This window comes from Mchenga conophoros, linkage group LG3 (assembly GCF_057382185.1).
Source record: "Mchenga conophoros isolate Kocher_MC1m ecotype Shallow Benthic linkage group LG3, M_conophoros_male_GT1.1, whole genome shotgun sequence".
Lineage (NCBI taxonomy): Eukaryota > Metazoa > Chordata > Actinopteri > Cichliformes > Cichlidae > Mchenga > Mchenga conophoros.
Window position 1 is genome coordinate 61,855,734 of NC_140528.1, and position 23,268 is coordinate 61,879,001.

Consider the following 23,268-nt stretch of genomic DNA (forward strand, 5'->3'; position numbering starts at 1 on the left):
AACACAGTCATGTGTGTGTTTTATTTTAACAAATGGCAGCGTTTTATGAGAGGACAGGCCAGAATGACTTAAAAAAAAATACAAACTGTAGATTTATTGTTATTTGTTGTAAACTACTACTACTACTGTTATTATTATTATTATTATTATTATTATTATTATTATTATTATTATTATTATTATTATTATTATTATTATTATTATCTCTGTTTATTTCTGTCAGTATTGTCCTCAGGTGATGGAGCAGCAGGTCAGCATTGGCGTCTCTAGACCAGCTGAAAGTTCGTGACACAAAGTGGTGACAAACTGTCTACAATGAGGCTACTATCAGCTGCAGCTCTTTGTCTGACTAACAATGTAACATGCTTTGTAGACCATTGAATTCATCCTGTGCTGACCATGATGACATTTGTCAAATGGAGATCACACAACAAACATGACTTACTTGATGCTGACAATGTGAAGGCTTCACTCCACTCTGTTGAAGAATATGAGTCATCTCTGCGTCGACTCTTACACATGTAGTCTCCACTGCTGGACTCAGAAACACTGAATGTCACATCATTATTGTGTGTCCACTGTGTGGGTGTCCTGGGTCCTCTCCATTCATACTCCCACTCAGTGGTTTCACCTCCTTCCTGCACCTCACATGTCAGAGTGATCGTCTCACCTCTGAATATCTGAGGCCAGTTGGGTCGTTGTTTTACAACAACTTTATTGGAAACTGTTCACACATATTAACAGTTGAGATACAAACAGAAACATGAAATCAACACAGAAAACTTTACATTGTATGTTTGATAATCATGAGTGAATGTATATTTCAAACTAAATGACTGAACTCACAGGTTATCTCAATGGTGACATCATCACTTATATCAGTGTAGTAAACTGGGTTTCCTCTTGTTCCTATGCAGCGGTAGATTCCTCCTTGAGATACTCTGATATCTCTGTTTTGTTGATCTCTGATTTTACCTTCAGAGGTTGTTTGGGTTCGTCTGAACCACTCATATTTCCATCCATCAGAGCTCTGCACAGAGCAGGTCAGTGTCACACTGCCCCCTACTGGTATGATTGTAGTTCCTGCTGTCAGTGTGGCCCTGGGTTTATCTGATGTTATGAAAAAGGAGGAAAATTATATAAATATGCAGATGATTCATTAAAATTGCATAAAAACAATCAATCATACCTAAAACAGATCTGAAGATTTTCAGTTAGTGACTCTGGGTAAATGGATATGGCCCTGGGTCTATATGCTGTTATGAAAAAGCAGGTAAGAAAATATACACCTGATACAATGTAAATGTAAAATATCCTAAATTTTAAAAGATTTCTTCAAGTGACTCAAATTCCAACAAAACAAAATCTACACAAATATTTTCTTTATATTGTTTTTTTCTTTCCTTGCAGTTTAAGACATTTCAAATTTTCTCTGATTTCTGTCTCAACATGGTAACAGAGCTGCAGTATAATGAAGGGAATGAGACAGAAGCAGAGCACAGCTGGGAGTAATAGACTATGTGCACATTAGCATATGCTACTTCCGGTGGGGAAACTCCTGTAGGGCGCTTCGTTTCCGGTGTTATATTCGCTCCTTGTTTACTGCCGCTTTTTCCAAAACAAGTCAACCAAATTGATGAATCGAGGTGAGATTTACATTTCTCGAGATGTCTTGGGCATTTACGGAATATATATGTAGATGCTGTTCATAGACCTGTCGATATTTTTCCCCCGCGCCTCAGAGCAGAACAGAGAAAGGATTTAAATTCTATATTTCTCAGTATTTGTAAACAGCGGTCCCTCGTTTATCGCGGGTGTTATGTTCTAAAAATAACCAGCGATAGGTGAAATCAAGTAGCCAATTTTATTTTTTTGATGGTGGTAAACGTTTCGTCGACATTGTTGTGTTTGTTGGGGAAAAAGCAGTGTGACTGCACTTCAGAGTCACACTGCTAGCCATCGATGCAGCGATTGTGTACTGTGCAGCAGAGACGGCACAGAGGAGATCGTCTGCAGCGATCAGGACGCAGGACACAATGTGATGTAAAAAAAAAAACGTGCAAACTTGCACTAACAAATCTGCTAAACAGCGAGTTGAAAGGTGAACCGCGTCATAGCGAAGGACCACTGTAATTTTGAAGGTACGTCACAACATACCCTTCATAAATACTAATGTATAGAAACCCTTACCAGCAATCATTCATTTTTTGTGTGGCTTTTTTCACGGTTTGTTAACATGCTGTGTAGGTGTGTGCTTGACTAGCTGATATCGACATAACAGGGAAACATCTGGTTTAACTATTCTTCACCTGTAGTTTGAATGCTGAACATTTGCCTGTTTAAATCATAAGACCAGTCACTATACAGAGATGTGCTTCTGAATGTGGACGATGTGTCTTCTGCTGCAGTGATGCAGTTCTGCTTGTGTTGAGTGATGTAAACAACTGATTGATCTAAACTCTTTAAACGTCAAAATTGATCATTAGATTTTTTTATGACACACAGTGGTGAGTGTTCCCACCTTCTGCTCTTTGTAACTTAACGTGATCTTTCAGTTTTTGTGTTCTGGACATGATTTTGGAGGATGTCTTCGCAGTAGCGATTGACCACAAAGTAAAGCTACCAGAAATGTACAACCCCAGATCCTGTCTCAAACCAGGAAGTTATCATTTTCTCGTGCACAGGGTCTATTAGGGGGACGAGACAAGGGAAACAAAACTAGAAACACTGACATGAGACGCAGACCTTCAAAGTAAAACAGGAAACTCTAGACATGTAAACTTAACAGAGACTGAGACAGAACATAGAGACCTGAAACGTGGGACAGAAAGGCACAGAGTAAACACAACATGAACACATAAAACAAAACCTAAGAACTAAAACCATAACAGCCATAACTGATCCTGGGGTAATAATAATAATAACTTCAATAATCAAAACAGCAAAGGACTCAGAACATAAAACATATTATAAAATACCAAAACACACGAGACTCAAAATGCTGAACCGTGACAACTGGAGCATCAGGGGCCAAATCACAAAACACGTTTATGAACGACTGAGCCACACATTTAATTTCTGACTGATTAACATATTAACATTAAAAAATAAAAACAGTATTATCAAATATTATAACCCCATTATTGTTTATTATTTTTTAACTTTATAACACTTTATATATTCAGAAATAACTTGGCAGGTTGGGGCCGTAAATCACTTTGTAACATAAGTTTTTGTCATAATATTACCCCCTCTGATCTCCAAACTTTGGGGAATCCATGTTGTTTTATTTCTTATGACATTTTTAAACTCACCAGTTTCCTGAATGATGACTGGATCACTTTCTACTGTGAGTAAATTTGTCCCTTTTATACGTCCTCTGCAGGCGTAGATGCCGCCTTTAGAGGTCACAAGTTCTCTCTTTGATTCACCAGCTACTTTGGTCTTCTGGTTAGAGTAAACACTGGGTTCTCTGAACCACACATATTCAAAGTCAGCAGAGTTCTTCACATCACAGGTCAGTGTGATGTGAAGAACAGCAAAACTCAGTGAGATAATCTGCACTACACACACTGTTGATGTTTTCAGATCAGATAAACATGAAAAGAAAATCTACATGTATGAAGCCACAGCTCTTCAGTAAATGTACAGTTTGTATCGTGGGTGTGTGCTTGAGTGCTCACACAGTTAACATGGTTATATTAACATTTTAACCAATAAATCAATGAAATGTTTGGTTCATGATACAAAATATAACACAGAGGACGTCATTTAGAGCAACACAAGAAGAAGAAATCAGTTTCTCACCTTCAGTGTTTCCATGTCTGACTGTACTGAGCACTAAAATAATGAATGAAACATCATCAGACATTATACAACTGACAAAATCACAATAAATATATAAACTGAGGCTTTTTAAATCTTCACATGGCACAGTTATTACTCATCACCAAATATATGTGTTTCTATTAGCTGTGAAACCAGCTGGAAACATCTAGTCTGCTGTGTTGAAGCTGTCAGGTAAACAGGTTAAAGCAGTCATACACTGTAATTGTCACCAGTGAGAAACATTTTCCTTCATCACTGCCATTCAAACAGTAAAGGTGTGTATTGTACTCACAGAATAACCCCAGCAAACAGAGCAAAGAGTGCCCCATCCTCACGTCCAGCCCTGCACGCTGATCTGCATCTAATCTCAAAGGTTGCGACTTTGCCTTGATAAAGAGAAGCTGCACTTAATGTAGATAAGACCAGAGTTTATATTCAGCTCCTCCTTCTATCACCTCTCTGTGCTTCCTTCCTTTTACACCAACCTCAAACAGCTCCTGTAGCTTTGACCACAGCAGTTGTGTGACGTGTTCACATTTCCTGTCCACTGCAAACATTTAAGTTTCTTTCCTGTTTAGTGTTCCTACCTTTCTCTGTGATATACAAAGGTGCTCTGTTGCTTAGTTACTGACACACTTTGCAGGTCATAGTTTTGTCTTTGTTGTCATGTCCTGCCTCCACCCTTCAGTATCACAACTACAGACTCACTGATCTGTCTGACTGAATGTGAACAAATTTATCTTTGTCTCCTCTGACAGAAGAATATCCGACCAACATTCATCAAGTTTCTTTTCATCCTCTTTAACAAAGTTTGTTGCTTGGCTTTTTCTGCTCACGTTAAAGAACCTGATGTCTACAGACACACATGCAGTGCACAGATTAACCAGCGGGGATCAGCAACTCATGCAGAGCCCTCAGCTGAGACATCCAACATGGCTGACATCAGTCAACGAGCCTTCAACGATTCTTCAAAGATATTTTTACCAGTTTTCTAAAAGATTTGTGAACATTTTGAAAGGAAACTCAAAGTTTAATGTGTTAAAAAGAAACTTTAATGTTTCTATTTGAAGATAAACTGAGCAACAAATTGTACAAAAATGCCAGATGCAGCTAAAAAAGATTTTTTCCACCTCATGTGAAAAATATTTATTTTTTAGAAGGTTCAAATAAACACACCAGCTTTTAAAAAGTTTTCATTTTATTTATGATTCAGGCTTTAGAGGGTTAATATCTGAGCTTCTAATAAACAAATAAACAGAGGTCTGATATCAGGACTGTAATAAAATAATTATTCGATTTCTGCCTTTTTTCATTGATGTTGCCACAGTCTGTCACAGCTCCACAGCTCTTCCTTCTCAGTGGGATGTGTTAGTTATCTTCCTCACCTGCTCCAGTCAGCTCAGGTTGGCACATTTGTTCTCCATCCTCAAATAGCTGCACATAAAAGGACCGACTGTTCATCCACTCACTGAGTTACAGCACACTGAGGAAACTAGCCTGACTGCAGAGAATCACCCTTGTAGTTTATCCACTTAATCCAGTCTTCTTCTGTCTCTGATCTTCTCCAGTGTTCAACCTGCAAACCTTCAGTTGTGCAAACACACACCTGCTGTGGAAACACACACCTGCCTGTTCACTCTCTACTCATCTGAGCTCTGTGTGATTACATTTAGAGAAAGTTGGTCCTGTTTTAGCATCTTGTTTTAGATTTTAGATTCTTATGGTTTTCTTTTTCAGATAATAATAAATATTAACTATTAACAGTAAATTAGCAATCAAGGCAATTTACACACCGAGGTGTTATTTATAGTAAAATGAAGATCAGTAAATATTTTCTCATGTTTTAAGGAGTGTGAAAACAACAAACCAGAACGTGTAAAACTCTGAGCTCTGTATTCTGCCTGTTTAACGTCTCACAGTCTCCTCATCATCTGTCTGTGCTGTCAGAGCTAAAGCATGTGATCTGGAAGGCAGCTCATATTTAGCTTCAATTGTTCTTCCTCATTTTAGTTCTGCAGGCTGATGGAAATAATGAAGTCACTGTAATGTTTAAGTGCAGAGATGGTGCAGATAAGCCTGCAGCTATGAGGTCACCAACAGTTACAGAAATATTCACACGTTAAAGAAAAAACTTTTCTTAAAGTGCAAAAAATGAACAAAAATATGAAGAAATTTCATTTTGTTTTCAATTATTAGCTTTGAATAAATTAACTTTGGTGCAAATGATTGTTTGATTTACAGATTTATTACATTGATTAATGAAAAATGATGAAGAAGAGGCACTATTTTATAAAGATAACTGAATATTTGATTGTCACTACTGTTATTCCAGTACAGGCACATCATGTAAACATGTGTCTTGCACACAGAGGTCAAAGTGAAATTCATACTGTGCTCTTTGTCTGTGCTCCTTGTTAACTCTTTGCTGTGAGCTGATAACATAAAACTAAACATCAGCTACACTGAAGACTTGAGGCTGAAACCACAGGCTGCATTTCCTCTGTTCATGGTGACCCAACCAGAAACCATGAGGCCTGTCAGTGGATAAAAATAAGCCTGTGGCAGAAAAGATGGTGACCACCAACAGTCTTTCACACACATGTAAGCTGCTTAGAAGAGTAAAGACGTTATTCTTTGCAGTTTGATCTTGTGATACTGTTTGATATTAATTCTTGAATAAAACATAATCAATGCATTTCTTTGCAGATCTGAATTTATTTAAAATTTCTTTCAGTGTTTTAAAAGTTTTACATCCGTCATAAATATACAACATTTTTAATTTGCAAAAACTTCAAGAGATTTATTCAAAAACACAAACACAGGTCAAAAATAACCTGCACTGGTGCTCAACAGCTTTAAATGTTAGCAAATCTTTAACTGAGGTTGTTGAGTTTGACTGTGCGCTGTGTATTCAGACACATGATGGCAGTGCTGAGAAGTAAAACAGAAAGACTGTAACAGCAGCACAATAATCACACACTCAGAGTAAATGCATAAAACAACAAGAACAAAAAACACTTTCAGCTGTGATTCAGTCATTCAATTTATTTCAAACACATAACAAACTGAATTATTGCTGATCAAATAAACAAAAATACACTAATATAATAATCAAAAACACCGGAGCACTGAGGCCTCGATCCTGTAGGATAATATTTTAACTGGTAATTTAAAGATTAATTTAAATTAATCTAATTTAAAGGCTTAAAGAAAGATAACTTAAAAACATTCAGTCTATACCTTGAATCTCTGCTAAAGGGCAGTATGCTCACTTATATGGTGACACGATCTCCTCAGCACACTCTGTTCACACTCCAAAACTTTGCAGCATCCCAAAAACACCACAGTCCACAGCCTCACACCAGAACAAAGGAGAGAAGAAGAAGAAGAGCACCTGCTGCTACTTCCTTTTTTATACCCTCTGTTTGATCCCCTGGGTCCTAAAGCCATTACACTAATCACAGTAATAATAATGAGCAATAACACTAATAACATTTCAAACACTTTAACGACCTGAATTATTGCTGATCAGATAAAATAAAAATACAATAATAACAGTAAGTTATGAAGAGCTGTAAGAAGCTCACTTCTTTTTCATTAGTGGCTGAGAACCCGCATAAAGTTGTATTACTGCCACCTACACAGCTGTGATGGTAACAGCAGACTCCAAACACTGTTCGTCTTTCAGACTCAGAGTCTGTGCAGAATTTCTCTCACACCACCATTTATTAACCCTGCAATAAAACCTCTAAACTCTCTGCTTCTGCATCCTAATTCACAGATTTAATTAAATCAGGGAACACAGGACTGCGTGACATTTTATTAGAAGCTAAAATGACATAAAGTCAACAAATTAGTTACAAATGGTAACAGGACAAAATGAAAAGTCACCAGTGTAGTTGTAGTTGCTCTCCCACTTTATAGGACAAAGACATGATTGATAGTGAAGAGGGAAACCCATCTACAGCACAGCTGAGCTATTAGAGTACGGTGACCACTTGTTGACTTGTAAAAGACTATATGACATTTTTTATTTCACCATTCATTAACTGCACAGAGATGTTATTGTTTAAATATGTTTTCTTCATGTAAACAGTATTATAAAGGTTCTTCATGACTGGCGCAAGTGTCCTCTTTTTTGGAAATCAAATTATGGTCACCCTGTATTAGAGGATATGATCAGCACTGTTTATCACCGTCATGCTGATTTTGCAGAAAAATGCCAACCAGGCTCAACCCAGCTGGTTAAGTTTACACCTGACTGACCTGTGCCTCCTCCTCACTGTGACTAAACAATCAGACTCTGCAGGGTCAGACAGATGTTTTGTTGCTGTCTTGTTCTTGGTTGAACCTGTCTGGATTTTTAGCTCTGATGTTTGTGTCGTATTAATGAATTATAATACTGCTACTTCTCTGAGTCGTGCTGACCGTGATTGATGCAGAGCTTTAATTCTCTGTGATGTTCTGTCTCCATGCAATCTGTCATATGAGATTTAGCCCATGTACAAGTTATCTTTTCATTTAACTATCAGCACATAGAGAGATGATCTGATTAGTTTGTGGATAATTTCATACAGGAAACAAAAATCAAAAATAAACATAAAATGTTCAAATGTCAAAAGATTTTATTTCTACCTTCTAACTAAAAGATGCAAAAAAATGATCAGAAACACAAAAATATACATGAAATACATTCAAATGTATTCACTGCCTATGATATAATTCTTATTTATATAATGTAAACAAACACAGTTAAAGTATTTGTTGGTGCCCATATCAGTATTTACACTGCAAACACTGACTGTAAATTGTGCTGTCAGATACTAAACATCACATATTTCTCACTGCTGTTGGAACATGTTAGATACAGTCAAGGTTTATTACAATTTTTTTTATAAAAGTAACCGAAGATAAAGAGCATGAATATTGAATATGAATACACCTCCATTTGGTTTATACTGAATTATATGATATTATGATGTAATATTGTAACTGTACATAAAGCTGAGCATGTCTGATATTTGGGCAGCAGAGGAGCAAGAGTGGCTTCATAAAAAGCTTCTTCTTGGCTTTGCTGCTACAGCTCTCCTCACTGACCTGTAAGACAAGCACAAAAAGACAAAGTGATTTCCAACATGTAAAGATATTATGAGCTGAAGACATTTAATAATGTGAAGAATGAATCAGCCTGCATGGCAGCAGAATTACTGAGAGAGCTTCCTGATGTGACTTCAGAATAAACTGCTGCATCAGCTGCAGGACTTGATGTTCCTGTGAATGAAGAGAAGATCATTGAGAACAATAATATCATTAACCAGGAGGAAACTGGATGTGTCCACTAATGCAAAGATAAAAGAGAAGATTTTAAATAGCTGACAAAGTGTGAATACATAAATATAAATATTAAAATAAACAGATTTACATTGTAAGAGCAGATAAACATGTTGAACAATATTCAGTGGAGATGATGGCAGACTTTGCTCACCTTTGTTTTTCTTGGCTTTTTCTTTTTTGGGCTGTTTGACATCAGCATACATCAGACTGTCCTCTAAAAGAGACGTCAGAGCTCAGCACACATTTGTTCAGCACAGATATGATGACAAGAACATTACAGAGTAAAAAACATGAGAGAAACAATTTAGTTGGGGGACATATAGATGGACAATACCATACTGTACAATAACAATATCATTCTGTATATGAAGCAGACAAACTTACACTAAACTCTGAACGGCCCTCGATGTGTATAAGATTCAGTCTGCTGATGTGTAGTGGTCGTATGTAGTAGCTAAGCTTGGTCAGTGAATAACTAAACTCCATGTTGACCTATAATTACCTGCAATATAATGATGTGATGACACGTTCAAGTACAAACACTGAATGAGACTGTTGTGACTGTACCTGCAGCTCCTGTCTTCACCTCAGAGTAAACAGCACTCTGCTCTGCTTTATGATGCTTCTCTGTGAAGATGATCAGATTAATGAAAATAATTAAAACATTTAAAACACTTAAAAAACTTTCTACACCGAGTGTTTTGTGTACTCACTCTTCTTTCCAAAGTTTTGAAGTTTAATAAGAGAGTATGTGACGTCTCGCGGTTCATCTGCACCTGAAATGTAAGAATGTTTGTAAACACATCATATTCAATTTCATTAGTTGTGTTCAAATCCAGGACGGTCAGATATTTTCAGAGCATGAACCCATCATGGTGTTACTGGTTGTGTTGCTCTGATATGAAACAATAACATTTGTGGATTCTTTCAGTCGAGTTAAAGATACAATCAGTTTATAAAATCCTGTTTGTTTCTGATCTTTTGTGCATGTAGTCAGTTGGTTATTTGGATGTTTGTCCAGCTGGATTTTGATAAATGTTCTTTGAAAAGCTGCTGAGCACAAACTGAACCTAAGAAATGTTCCTGTTAATGGAGACTGAATGAAAAGTCAATATTAATAATGATAATAAAGATCGGTTTAAGTGCTGACCAGGATGAACAGAGTTGTGTTCATGAGTTTCATCCTGGTTGACTCCATGATTTGTGGAGGAGCACGGACTGTGACTCTCAGACTGGATCAACCTGAAACAGGAAATAAACACAATAAACTCAAAAGTAACTGATGTTTGTTTAAAATAATAATAAAAAAGTATTTTACCAACCTGGTGAAGCAGGAACCTGTGAAAGAGACAAATGTTATTACACATGTTTGTCATGTGAATTGTTCGATCAGAATATATGTATATGTGTGAATAATTAAAGTGTGTGTAGTAAATAAACTCTGTAATACAGCATGAAAAGAAGAGGCTCTTACACTTGGACTGTCTGCAGCGATACAACAAGAGCAGGAGAATAATAATGAGAGAGACTCCACAAACCAGTCCAACAATCAACCACACAGGAGACGAAGAGCTGTCAGCTCCTGACACAGTTACAAGAAACAATAATTATTCATTAATGAATTATATGTATTTATATATATATATATATAATTTTACAAAATTGAGCCAGGCGACTTTGAGACTTAAATCAGAAAATCGAATGTTGCCTCTCAGTCATCAAACTCATTTATAAAACTCAATCGCATGTTTTGCTCCTGCTCACCTTTAACTGACATCCAGCTCTGTGCTGACTCTCTTCCTGAGTACTGACACTTGTAGAAACCTTCATCAGACTTTGACACTGCAGAGATCTTCAGCTCCCCTCGGGGATCATTTTCAATAAGTTTGTCATTGTGATAGAAAAACACATTGGAAAGTATTTTTTGTGTTCTCAAACTGCAGCTCAGACTAACAGAAGCTCCCTCAGTCACAGGATGAACAGGACTCACCAGGATAGGACCATTACCATCATCTGTGACACAATCACACACAATTGTTTCAGTCACATCAGCTGCTGCACACTATGAGAAAAAGCTGACAAACAATAATAAGAACAGATTGTACAAATGCTTTTCATCATCAAGATCTGATCTTCTATGTTTAAAAACTGCTGTATGTGTTTTATTTTTCCCACATGAAATGACTTCACATACAGCAAAGCTGGGACAAAAGTTCATGTGACGTCTAAATCATTCAGATCCAAGAAGTAAATGTATAATAACATACTCTGTACAGTGATGTTGACTGCACTGCTGAACTCTCCTGATCCAGACTCACACCAGTACACTGCAGTATCTGACTCTGATGTGTTGATGTCACATGTGGATCCAGTCATTCTCCTACAGTCAGAGAGTCGGCCGTCCTCAGAGAACTTCCTCACTCTCCACTCAGGGAAGTTTCCCTCACAGGTCAGTGAGACAGAGTCAGAGGTGAAGTGTTGCACTCTGTCAGGACTCACTGTGAGAGACGCTGCTGAATGAACATCTGGAAACAACATGCAGTGAAGACACAAAGCTCACAGATGTTAGGATTCAAATTATCACAGTGAACATATTCTTTTGCTTTAATGTTTAAAGGTCAATGCTAAAAGACGCAATGTTCGTATAATTTTCACCTTCAATGCTACCCCCCCCCCCCCCCAAGAAAAAAACAAAACATCAATTTATATTTTTTTGCTGTTGCATTACTTCAAAAAAGATAGACAGAATCAAACTGACCTGCAGACCAGACAAACTTTGGTTGACTGTGATCAGTGTGATACTCTGGGTCTCCTCTTCCAGCTCTGCACACATATCCTGCTGTGTGTGTCTGTCCATGAATGATGTAGGAGTCCTGTGCAGTCCCACTGCCATCAGGTAGCAGCTCATAACTGGAGGATTTCTCTGATAGATCAGGAACAGCTTTATACCAGTAGAAGCTCCATCCTGCAGACGGATGTTCAACCTCACAGTTCAGAGTTACTGAGGCTCCAGGACTCAGCCATGATGGAGACACAGTGAGGACAGGACGGGGTTCATCTGTTCAACAAAGATTTGCTCTCAATCTTTTGTCTCTTAACTCTGAATTCAATGTCACTAAAATGTTGACTCACAAATATTTATGATGAACTTTAAGAGTGAGACTATCTAAACATGTCAAATATCTCAACATGTACTAATAAAAACACATTTTTACAAACTGTTTCTATTTCCAGGTTAAATGAACTTTGACTCTACTTACTAAACATTGACCAATTTAGAAAACAATGTGTAATTTTTCTGCATGTGAGACTTCGACTGCCTAGAAAAGTTTTTTTTTTTCAAATCAAAAATAGTTTGAATGCCTCATCTCTGTTTTCTGGTCATTACTGTTTTAATAGTTACAGTGCCGTGAACAACTTCTTTACTTTCTATCGGAGTGGGAGGAGAGTGTTTGAAAGAGAAGTATGTGTGTGTTTTTAAAGTCGTCTTACTACAAATATTATTAAAAAGTTATTTGAAAAAATCAAGTTCACACACAAAAGCTGACTGGAAGTTATTTTCTATCATTTAACATTTCATTTTAAATGTTGTACACAGCTACTACAACAGCAAAATAAAATGTTAAGCTGACGTTCATCACTTTCATGTATTTGTACAATTTTTAAAATTATAACACATTATTTGTTTTAATTCTTTTATTTATGCAGAGATGGGTGAACTGTTAACTGTTAGTGATCTGAGCCCAGCAGTAAAACTGGGACATCTGAGCTTCTGTTGTTTACCTGTGTTTGTTTGTTTGTTTGTTTGTTTGTTTTGTTTTGTTTTCAAATAAAGTGAGTGTAAAACAGCTGAATCACAAACAGAAACTTATTTTTAAAGAATCAACATAAACACACTTTTCTCCACAAAGTCGTTTTCTGTACATATGAGACTTTTTCAGGAAGAAGTTGGAATGAGTTTGATTTGCTTTCATAAAATCACTTTGAGGTTAACATGCAAATCAATGAGTTCAATAGAAATAAAATCAAAAACCTTTCTATCAAACCCACTCGTGTGTGTGTGCTTCAGATTAATTTTAATCTACGCCAGTATTTGATGAGATGATTGAATGACTTTTATTCTTTTTTTAAAGAAGTTTCATATTTGTTTTCATTTGTTGAGGAAGTTTGAAGAACTATATTTGTATCCTGTTTGTGTCATTCTTGTCCTCAGGTGGTGGAGCAGCAGGTCAGCATTGGCGTCTCTATACCAGCTGAAAGTTCGTGACACAAAGTGGTGACAAACTGTCTACAATGAGGCTACTATCAGCTGCAGCTCTTTGTCTGACTAACAATGTAACATGCTTTGTAGACCATTGAATTCATCCTGTGCTGACCATGATGACATTTGTCAAATGGAGATCACACAACAAACATGACTTACTTGATGCTGACAATGTGAAGGCTTCACTCCACTCTGTTGAAGAATATGAGTCATCTCTGCGTCGACTCTTACACATGTAGTCTCCACTGCTGGACTCAGAAACTGTGAATGTCACATCATTATTGTGTGTCCACTGTGTGGGTGTCCTGGGTCCTCTCCATTCATACTCCCACTCAGTGGTTTCACCTCCTTCCTGCAGCTCACATGTCAGAGTGATCGTCTCACCTCTGAATATCTGAGGCCAGTTGGGTCGTTGTTTTACAACAACTTTACTGGAAACTGTTCACACATATTAACAGTTGAGATACAAACAGAAACATGAAATCAACACAGAAAACTTCACATTGTATGTTTGATAATCATGAGTGAATGTATATTTCAAACTAAATGACTGAACTCACTGGTTTTCTCAATGGTGACATCATCACTTATATCAGTGTAGTAAACTGGGTTTCCTCTTGTTCCTATGCAGCGGTAGATTCCTCCTTGAGATACTCTGATATCTCTGTTTTGTTGATCTCTGATTTGACCTCCAGAGGTTGTTTGGGTTCGTCTGAACCACTCATATTTCCATCCATCAGAGCTCTGCACAGAGCAGGTCAGTGTCACACTGCCCCCTACTGGTATGATTGTTGTTCCTGCTGTCAGTGTGGCCCTGAGTTTATCTGCTGTTGTGAAAAAGAAGAGAACATAATGCACACCTGATACAATATAAATGTATAAAAGGTTTAAAAAAATCCTTTTTTTAACCCCCCCCCCCCCCCCAAATAAAATCTACAAATGTCTTCATTATATATATATATTTTTTTTTCTACAGTTTAAGTCACTTTAAATTTTTCTGATTTCTGTCTCAACATGGTGACAGAGCTGCAGTAATTCAGGTTGTAGATCTCTAAATAAGCACAGTATAAACATTTGTCCATTCTCAGGCCTGACTAATTCACACTGAATGTAAACTAATGCAGTTCACTGTTGAAGGAAACACAAAGTTAGGTAAAATGCAAGGATCTTTGCTAAAGTTCCAACACATAAGAAATACAATACTTTCAATGAAACATTTATTAAACACACATTTTTTATAATTCAGATGTATTTTAACAGGAATCATCACAGTATTAATCACTGAGGACTTACCTAATACAGTTATAAAGACAGTATTACTGTTCTTTCTATCATATGACCCCTTCCAATTACCAGAGCACTGATATTCACCACTGTGGCCTGTCGAGCTAATTTGTAATGTGTAGTCTTTGTGTGAACTGTAGGGGACATACTCTCGACCATCCTTGTTGATTGTGTAATACCAGTCAGTGTCTCTTCCTTCATTCATGTCACACTTGACGGTAACAAACTCTCCAATGAAATAACTGGACCAGTTGGGTTCAATAGTTAGCACAGCATCTAGAATCCAACACAAACAGACAATCAGACAACAGACAATCTGAAACACTTTATGCTCAAGGCAGAATGTTGATTGATTATTAATACTTTATTTATGTAGAGTCATACAGGTTGAGAATAATCTTTGCTAAATAAAAAGGAAGAAATAGAAAAAGTGAAAACTGTTCAGTCACCTTGAGCGTGTCCACTGCAGACGAGCGTACAGAGCACTGCAATAAAGACAGAAACTTCAGACATTATCAAACTAAAGACACTCAAATCATGTGAGTGTTTTGTTGATGTTAGATTTGAAATGTAACATAAATAAAACACTGTTGGTAATGATGTGTCTCATTTCTTGATCAATGGTGAGTTAATGACCTTCTTAAGGAACAATCCCACCAGGGTTTAAAGTGCAGTCGCTTTCTTACCAAGCGCCTTAAAACACTTGGAGATTTACATCTACTATGATCTGAGTCAGTGCACTAAAATAGAATCCAGTCTACAAACAAACATGGTGATAACAAAACATTAGTGTCCTAAAAACGGTACAGTCCATCCTCTTTGGGCAACAGATGAACGACTGGCTTCCAACAGGGAAATGATCTCCCCAGTATTTCCTTTATGTATTTGACTTTTCAGTACTTATCTCAAAATGTATTTTTGAGATCAATGACATCTCAAAAATTGATGTCATTGACAAATTGCAATGGGTCACTTCTCTCAACAAGAATTTCTCTAGAAGGTGATATATAATATAAGGTGGAAATAATGTACGTGTCTTCAACAGCAAACACCATTAAGCTGAAGTTAAACCTGCCTACTGGGAGGTTTTTTGTTTTTGTTGTTTTTAAATCTCTATTTATGGCTGGACGAGCTCTAATCTTCCTTTAGGAAGCAATTTTCATTTAGTAAGGAGTAGGATCAGTGTAGTACTCTTTTATACCTTGACTAAGGAAGCACTTTGGTGTTAGTCTGCATTAAAAGGCTGTTTAAATCTAGCACTGGCTTTAATCACTGCCGTTATATGTTTAATCAGTGTCTTCTATGATTGGTTACATTTTATATTAGGATGTCAAAAGCATCAAATTATCACTGATGGAGAAACAAACCTTTCAAATAAACCAGCTCCACTCTGATCTGAGTCAGTGCACTAAAATCTAATCCAGTCTACAAACAACCATGTTGGTAACAAACATTTGTCTTACATTATTTCAAAGCTTATTTATGATTTTAATAAATATTTCCAAACCTCAAGCACACAGATGTATGAATAAAGGAGAGTAAAACCAAACTCCCTCTACCTGCAAGCAAACACTGCTGGAACTAATTAAAGGTGTTTTTAACCCCTGATGTAACCTGTCTGTGCTCCGTCTCTCACCCTAAGACAGCTGGAAGAGGTGTTGCCTTGTAGGTAGCTATAACTGTTATAATTGTATTAATAGCGAAAGACATTGTTTTTAGTGTCCTGTAACCACACAGTGGTCTGATGAGTCTCAGTTTCTGCTCCAACATTCAGATGGTAGGGACAGAATTTGGCAGAACCAAATCAATCAAATCATATTAATTTCACTTTGATCTCCAAACAAACTACAGTGATTTCCATGTTTCCTTGTTTAGGCTGTGGGACTGTAACCTCTAAGGTTTACATGTTTCCAGTTTAAAGTTTCAGAGCCTCAGAAATCAACAGCAGCACTGAGACTGGACTCAATGATAAAATAGTTAACAGGAATAAAAATGTTTATTTTACTGCTCTGTGTGCTACATCATCAGATTAATGAGTTTCTACAGCATTCACATCTTGTCCTTTTTTACAACAGTGTTACATTTTAATGTTTTAAGTTTGATATTATTTAAAGATTTTTAATCACTATTTAATAATATCTCTGCAGCAGGTGGCACTATGTGTCCCTCCAAACTATCAAAGCGCAGCTGATTCACAGAAACAGGATTCAGCTTCGAGAGCAGAGTCCTGCAAATGTGTCGACTGTGTAGCCTTTTCATTGGGACAGAGAGGGGGAGGGACTTTCACCCACCCAACACATGCTATCGTGTATCCTCTAAGGTCCTGACTGCACGCTGTTTGAAGTTGATGATGTCAGCGTCTGCTGAATGTTCATTGGTTGGCAAGTGCAGCGAAATATAGCAGGAAAGGAAGAAGCACAAAAACACTTCAAAGGTCAAAAATGCACACATGCGAGAGCGTAAATCTGGCGTGCGATGGCTCCTTTATGCATCAAATTGTGCCTCAGCTGGAGGAAGCCAAGACAACACTATGGATATCAACACTGATGCAAATGAGCATCTTCATTCTGTTTTAGTATTGATTAACAACACAGTGTAGATATCTAACCCTACTCTAGATCTAATCTCTATGATAATAAAACTGCTCTGATATTTTCTGTCTCTGACATTTCACTGCAGATGTTTGAATTTCTAAAATCTGATTGTCTTTTGTTAACATTAAAAAGTAAAAATAAAAGTCTAATTATTTATTGAGCATCAAAAAGGAGAGAAAAATAACCATGTCTCAGCATCAGCATTAACGTAGAAGAGAGTAATGAAGTAAAGATTAAACATCATTAGGATCAAACTGAAAGAAAATCAAACAAAACAAACTAAATTAGGACATTAGTTTTAAGAGTTTAAGAGTATTTTTCTGTCTCTGTGCATAAAAAGTGTGTTTGACACATGAGAAAACATTTTTAAACTTATAGTTATAAAAAATGTTATAAAAGTTTAATTTAAAATGTATTAATATATGACCTTAAAGACAATGACAATGAGTCAAGTGCAACAAGCAGCGATGTATCCAACACGATACTCCAGACTAAACTGAACCAAGGAACCAGCCAACATTTGTCTGTAACTATCATAAACATCACAAATATGCTTTGTTCAAACTCTCACATAAACACTTCAAACCAGTGATACACTCTAATTCTCACACATGAGAAACACTTTCATTAATCAGTGCCATTCAAACAATGTCACAAATGTACTTACACAATAACCCCGTCATGCAGAGCAAAGAGTGCCCCATCCTCACATCCAGCCCTGCTGCACTCTGATCCTCAGCTCATCTCAAACACTTTGACTTTACATCAATAATAAAAAGAGAAGCTGCATTTAATACAGATAAGACCAGAGTGTTTCTTCTGACTGTGGCCTCTCTGTGCTTCCTTTCCTTTTATACAAACCTCAAACAGCTCCTGTAGCTTTGACCACAGCAGTTGTGTGACGTGTTCACATTTCCTGTCCACTGCAAACATGCAGGCTTGCTTCTTGTGTTTGCTTCTTACCTTCTGTTGTTTCAGGTCAGGTGACATATTTTACCAGCTCATAATTATGTTTTATTCTCAGAGACTTTTATGTGATTTGTGCAGTGTCCTGTCATGACATATGCAGCGAGGTGTTGGACCTCAACACTGAAGAAACCAAACAGCCACTTGATAAACGCACTAAATAACACAGATCTCTCTGTCCCTCGCTCTGCATCCTGTTATGTCATTTTTTCCAAACTCCCGTTTCTGCTTCCATGTCTGTTTCTTCCCTGGTCTGAGTCTCAGGTCTGTGTTTCTTAGTCTGCACGTTTCCTGTTTTATTTTGACAGTATCACCTTCTGTGTTTAGTTTTGCTTCCAGCTGTGTTTCCACTTCCCTCGTCACGCTCGTGTGGTGTGAGTTTTCATTCGTTCATTGGCAGGTCATCTTTTCACCGTGGGCCATGTTTCTGTTCATCACGAGTCACATCTCAGGCATTCATGTCATTCATGTTGGTGACATTTAAGTTTCATGTTCACTGTCTCTAGTGTTAGTTCTCTCCAGTTTAATTTACTGTTAACATCGTCCTAGTTTCCTTTCGATCTTCATTTATATTGTTGGTCCAACCTAAAGTAAACGTCTCAGTTTTTGTTCATTCCTGTCTCGAACATCTGCTCTTGCTCTTACACCACGCACCGGCCACCCGGCCGTGACAAAAAACTTTACACTGTTGTGTATTTTTAACTCCTTGAATGAGCCATGATTATGTTTGAACACTGATTAGTCACAACAACAAGCATCATACTGCACTACTATCATACCTGCATTGCTCTAACTTGCCAAGAACCAACACAAATCCTGTGTTTCCTGTCTTTTTCTGCAACTCGGGAGTGATGCCACGCCCGATTTCCAACTTCCAAGTTCGGAGGTATCTGGAATGCAGCACAATGACCCACTTTTCACACCTTGTCTCATGTCATGACACACATAATTAATAGTGGATTCATGACCCTCTTAAGGGACAACTCCCACTATGGTTGTCTGGCTGGGTTCTCTCTGGGTACTCTGGCTTCCTCCCACAATCCAAAGTCATATATTATTATGTTAACTGGTGATTCAGGTTGTTGCCTGCAGGTGTGAATGTGAACATGAATGGTTGTCTGTCTCTCTATAACCTGTCTAGGTTATCTTTCATATTATGACAGCTACTATAGGCTCCACCCACATTCAGTCCAAAAGGACAGAACAGTGAATACTTTAAAGTGCGGTTACGTTGTGATTGGCTAGTCCCTCCACATGAGCATGTAGTGTGTCTCAGTTTGTCACTCAGGCTATTGTATTAATCATAGTAAAAGCATGAAAACTCAGCCACCATCCTTCATTCTGTCAAACACTTTCTTACAAAGGTTATGATTAAGGTTTGTTGCAGTATCATCTACACACACTCACCAACATGTTCATGACCAAGTGTTTTAGATTCTTTCACAGCAGGTGTGTTTTTTCATCCCACCACTTTTCTTTTAGAAAGTTAAAATATATTAAGATGTAACTTCCTGTTTTTAGCTTATTTTCAGGTTATATGTAAAAGTTAAGTGCAGAAGTTTCAGTACTTATCAATATTTTAATATTGTAATGCTTCAAGATATAAAGTCTAAAAAGGCCTAAAAACGTGTGGACTCTGTGATACTGCAGAGTCCAGCAGACAGTTTGGAGTCAAACACTGACGTCATCATCACAGGTGTAGGAACCATTTCTGTAACAGCAGACAAACAGACACATTAGTATCAGTAAGTATAGATGATTTACTGGCTCCTCTGCTGGTTACAAAGCAGTGATTATACTTTGGAGTTTTGTGTTATACTGTGAGGAACTGACATGTTTGGAAGTTGCAGTAAGAAGAAAACATGTCTGTATATGATGTTGTGGACAGAGAGAGTGATGGATGATTTTATTTATTTCAGAGATAAATGAACGTTTACAGCACGTCCATGCAGAGACTCTTAAAGACATGAGCGTGAGAAACAAGCTTTTCACCGTTTCTCTTGATGCCCACATGCTTTATTTATTCTTTAGTCCAGCATGTGTCATCACCACAATAAAGCTGCTTTTAACCTGTTTTCACACATTGTCATACCTGCACATTTCCACTGTGCTGTGTTGACTTTAAATAAAACAAACCACAGGCTGCATTTCCTCTTATAAGGGTATCTGACTTTCAGTGGACAAAAATAAACCTGTTGAAGAAAAGACTTAACCAACAACAGTCTTTACACACATGTAGGCATCACAGTCTGTTCAGAGGAACAAAGATGTTATTCTGTATTGTCTTATTTATGGTTTAATCTTGTATTTTTACTGCTCATTGCTTCTTAAATAAAACAGATCACTGTATATATTTCAAGGTTTGGTAAAAAGTTTTGCATCTATCAAAAAAAAATCTACAGTTTTCTCCACCTGGAAGCAAAAACAAAGACAATGTATGATGTCCAAACCACCAAGTTAACCAGCAGATTAGGAGGAGGAAGCAGAGGGGCGGGGATCAGGAAGGTCAGGTGGTTATCAGCAGAATAGGAAAGAGCAAAAGAATTAAGTGTGGTGTTTATTTTTCCATTAAAAAAAGATTTGTCCACAAGAAAAAGTCTCAACACAACATAAGATAATATCACACATGTTGTGTCACAATATTAGAAATTATGAATCACTTTCAGCCAATTATCAAGAAACGTTTCACCCTTTAGCCACACAACAACAGAACGAGGATAATTAATATAAATCCACAAACAACAAATCTCTGAGTTCATGTTGTTTCTGACTCAGTCGATGTCACAGCTGCTCATTGATCCTGTTCTATTGCTTCAGGTTTTCCATGTTTGCATGTTGTCAGCTGATCTCAGATCAGCAACATGACACTGAATATTAATGTTGTGTGAGTGTGTGGTTTAGGGCCTCCATCCTGTGATAATAACCAGGTGTTGAGATGAGGACTCACTGAAATCAATTTATTTCACATACAGTTAGCAAAATGCAACATTTCTGCACATAGTGTTATATAGGCTATATCCACACAACACATGACAGGCACTGTGGGTTCAAGAGCACTGAGCATATTCAGCAAATAACCACAGATGCATGATGGGATATGATTTAATTTGTGTAAACTTCTGAACAAGAAACGAGCTGATATGTTTGAGGTGGACAGCTGACTGTAGTTTGTAGCTGCTGAGCTCAGTTCAAAAGAGTTAATGGGAAGGAAACACAGAGGCTCCAGTAATGATCACCCCACTGCCTCCTACTGGCCATTCTTGTTATTAAACCATTTTAAGAAAAAGTTGCCATATTAATGTTCATTTGTGAGCCCTGAATTTCTCACAGACATCAAAAACATGTTTTACCTCCTCTAATACACACGCCTTCATTTTATGCTCATGGCCACCTTTTAATGTCACAGAGGGGTCGATGCTTTCTCTTGATAAATCAAACTGCTGTGAAGAGGTACAAACAAACTGCACAGTGATGTTGGTGCTCACACAGTCCAATCATAACCATTCTGTAAGGATTCACTGATACTCTGTCAAAATGTGACACTCTGTCCTCCTTCACTTAATAGACTCTTAATAGACTCTTAATAGACTCTGGACTTCCAGACCAGCAGGTTTAGGGAAGTTACACACATACACACACATACTTGCACAACGCACAGACAAGGTGCTCTTTGTTTGTATGCATATGTCATATGTTAATGAACCTATGCATACTCATGTAACCTCAATAAAGAGCAGTGTTACGGGGGGAGTGGACGAGAGCGACTGGGATCAAGCGAAGTAACGGCGTTTGTCCAGTTCTCTCCCGTGCACGAGAAACATAAAGAACTTTGCCTGCTTGGTGTTCAATGCTTTTCGCTGTGTGGTTGAATTGTCTTGAACGTTCCAGCAAATAGGTTTATGCTACAAACCTATCAACCTGACACTTTTTATGCCTTCAACTAAGGAAATACTTTATATTTATATTTGACCATTACAGCATGTAGTTGTCAAGTTATTTACTGAACAAAACATTTTTCTCTTCTCTCCACTTTTCTGGGGCTCAGATACAAATCATGAGTCATTTTCAGATGATTAATAAACAGCATATTGCAGTTAGAAATGACATTTTAATACACATGTAAGCATCACAGTTTACTTAGATGAACAAAGAAGTGTTGTGTGATATTATTTCGTAGAAAATGTTGCATTTCTAAAAGCACCTCAATTATTTGATGCACATTAAACTGTAAGCGTCATAAAAGACACAAACATCACCTACAGAAAACAAACCTGCTCTGGTGTGCAACTGCTCTGATAAAACACTCTTCAGATGAGTTTGTTGCTGCTGATGTGACCAAACAGTGTGAACAGTGACACATGATGGAAGTGCTGCCATGAAATGTTAGAGGACCACATGAAGACTGCAAAAGTAGCACAAAAGTAGCACAAGTCACAGAAAAACATGAAACACATTCATCCATTTCTGTAACAATGTCTCCAGTTTAGGGTCACAGGGGGACAGTGGACACTGGGAGGAAGCTGGAGTTCATGGAGGAAACACACACACATGCAAACTCCACACAGAATCACCTCCACCTGTGATTCAATTTAGTTAGTAAAAAGGCTGCTGAGCATAACGTCAGAGCAGTTGTTACTTCTCATTATGTTGATAACTTTAGTTCATGTTGGAGGGTTTGAAGCTGTTTGAAATGACAATGAGTGTCTTTAAATAAAAGCTCTCTTTCAGTGGATTCACAACACTGAACAGCTGTAACATGTACTCTCAGTCTGACACACAACAACAACACACTTTATTTATATCACTTTTATTAACAAAGTTACAAAGTGCTTCCAGAAAGACTTTATAATATATATTACAAATAAAAGAAACAGTTAAAAAAAACAGACCTACAGAACATTAAAGTCCATTAAAATTATTTTCTAAAGGGAGAGAAACAAGCAAAACACACTGAGTGATTCTTTCTGAAGACAATATAAACTCAGACTATCAGGATCA

The 23,268-nt window shown here is 37.3% G+C and overlaps 2 protein-coding genes across 2 annotated transcripts in view; both read right to left on the reverse strand.

The window, feature by feature from the left end:
- The window catches only part of LOC146579901 (uncharacterized), a 43,475-nt gene extending 25,467 nt beyond the window's left edge, over positions 1-18,008 (reverse strand). The window contains exons 1-8 of the mRNA XM_085268025.1: positions 17,972-18,008; positions 15,160-15,195; positions 14,720-14,986; positions 13,987-14,253; positions 13,586-13,864; positions 13,413-13,415; positions 847-1,110; positions 452-724 (exon numbers count right to left, since the gene is read on the reverse strand). Of these exons, the coding sequence (XP_085124151.1) occupies positions 452-724; positions 847-1,110; positions 13,413-13,415; positions 13,586-13,864; positions 13,987-14,253; positions 14,720-14,986; positions 15,160-15,195; positions 17,972-18,008 (1,426 nt within the window). The remainder of the gene's footprint in view (positions 1-451; positions 725-846; positions 1,111-13,412; positions 13,416-13,585; positions 13,865-13,986; positions 14,254-14,719; positions 14,987-15,159; positions 15,196-17,971) is intronic.
- Positions 8,975-11,538, reverse strand: LOC146579902 (uncharacterized). Its single transcript, XM_085265887.1, has 9 exons — positions 11,430-11,538; positions 10,928-11,175; positions 10,637-10,757; positions 10,485-10,500; positions 10,242-10,404; positions 9,876-9,939; positions 9,730-9,789; positions 9,314-9,376; positions 8,975-9,099 (listed from the first exon to the last, which is right to left on the reverse strand). Exons 1-9 carry the CDS (start codon positions 11,536-11,538, stop codon positions 8,975-8,977), a joined length of 969 nt encoding a protein of 322 aa, XP_085122013.1.
- Positions 18,009-23,268: the final 5,260 nt, after the last annotated feature.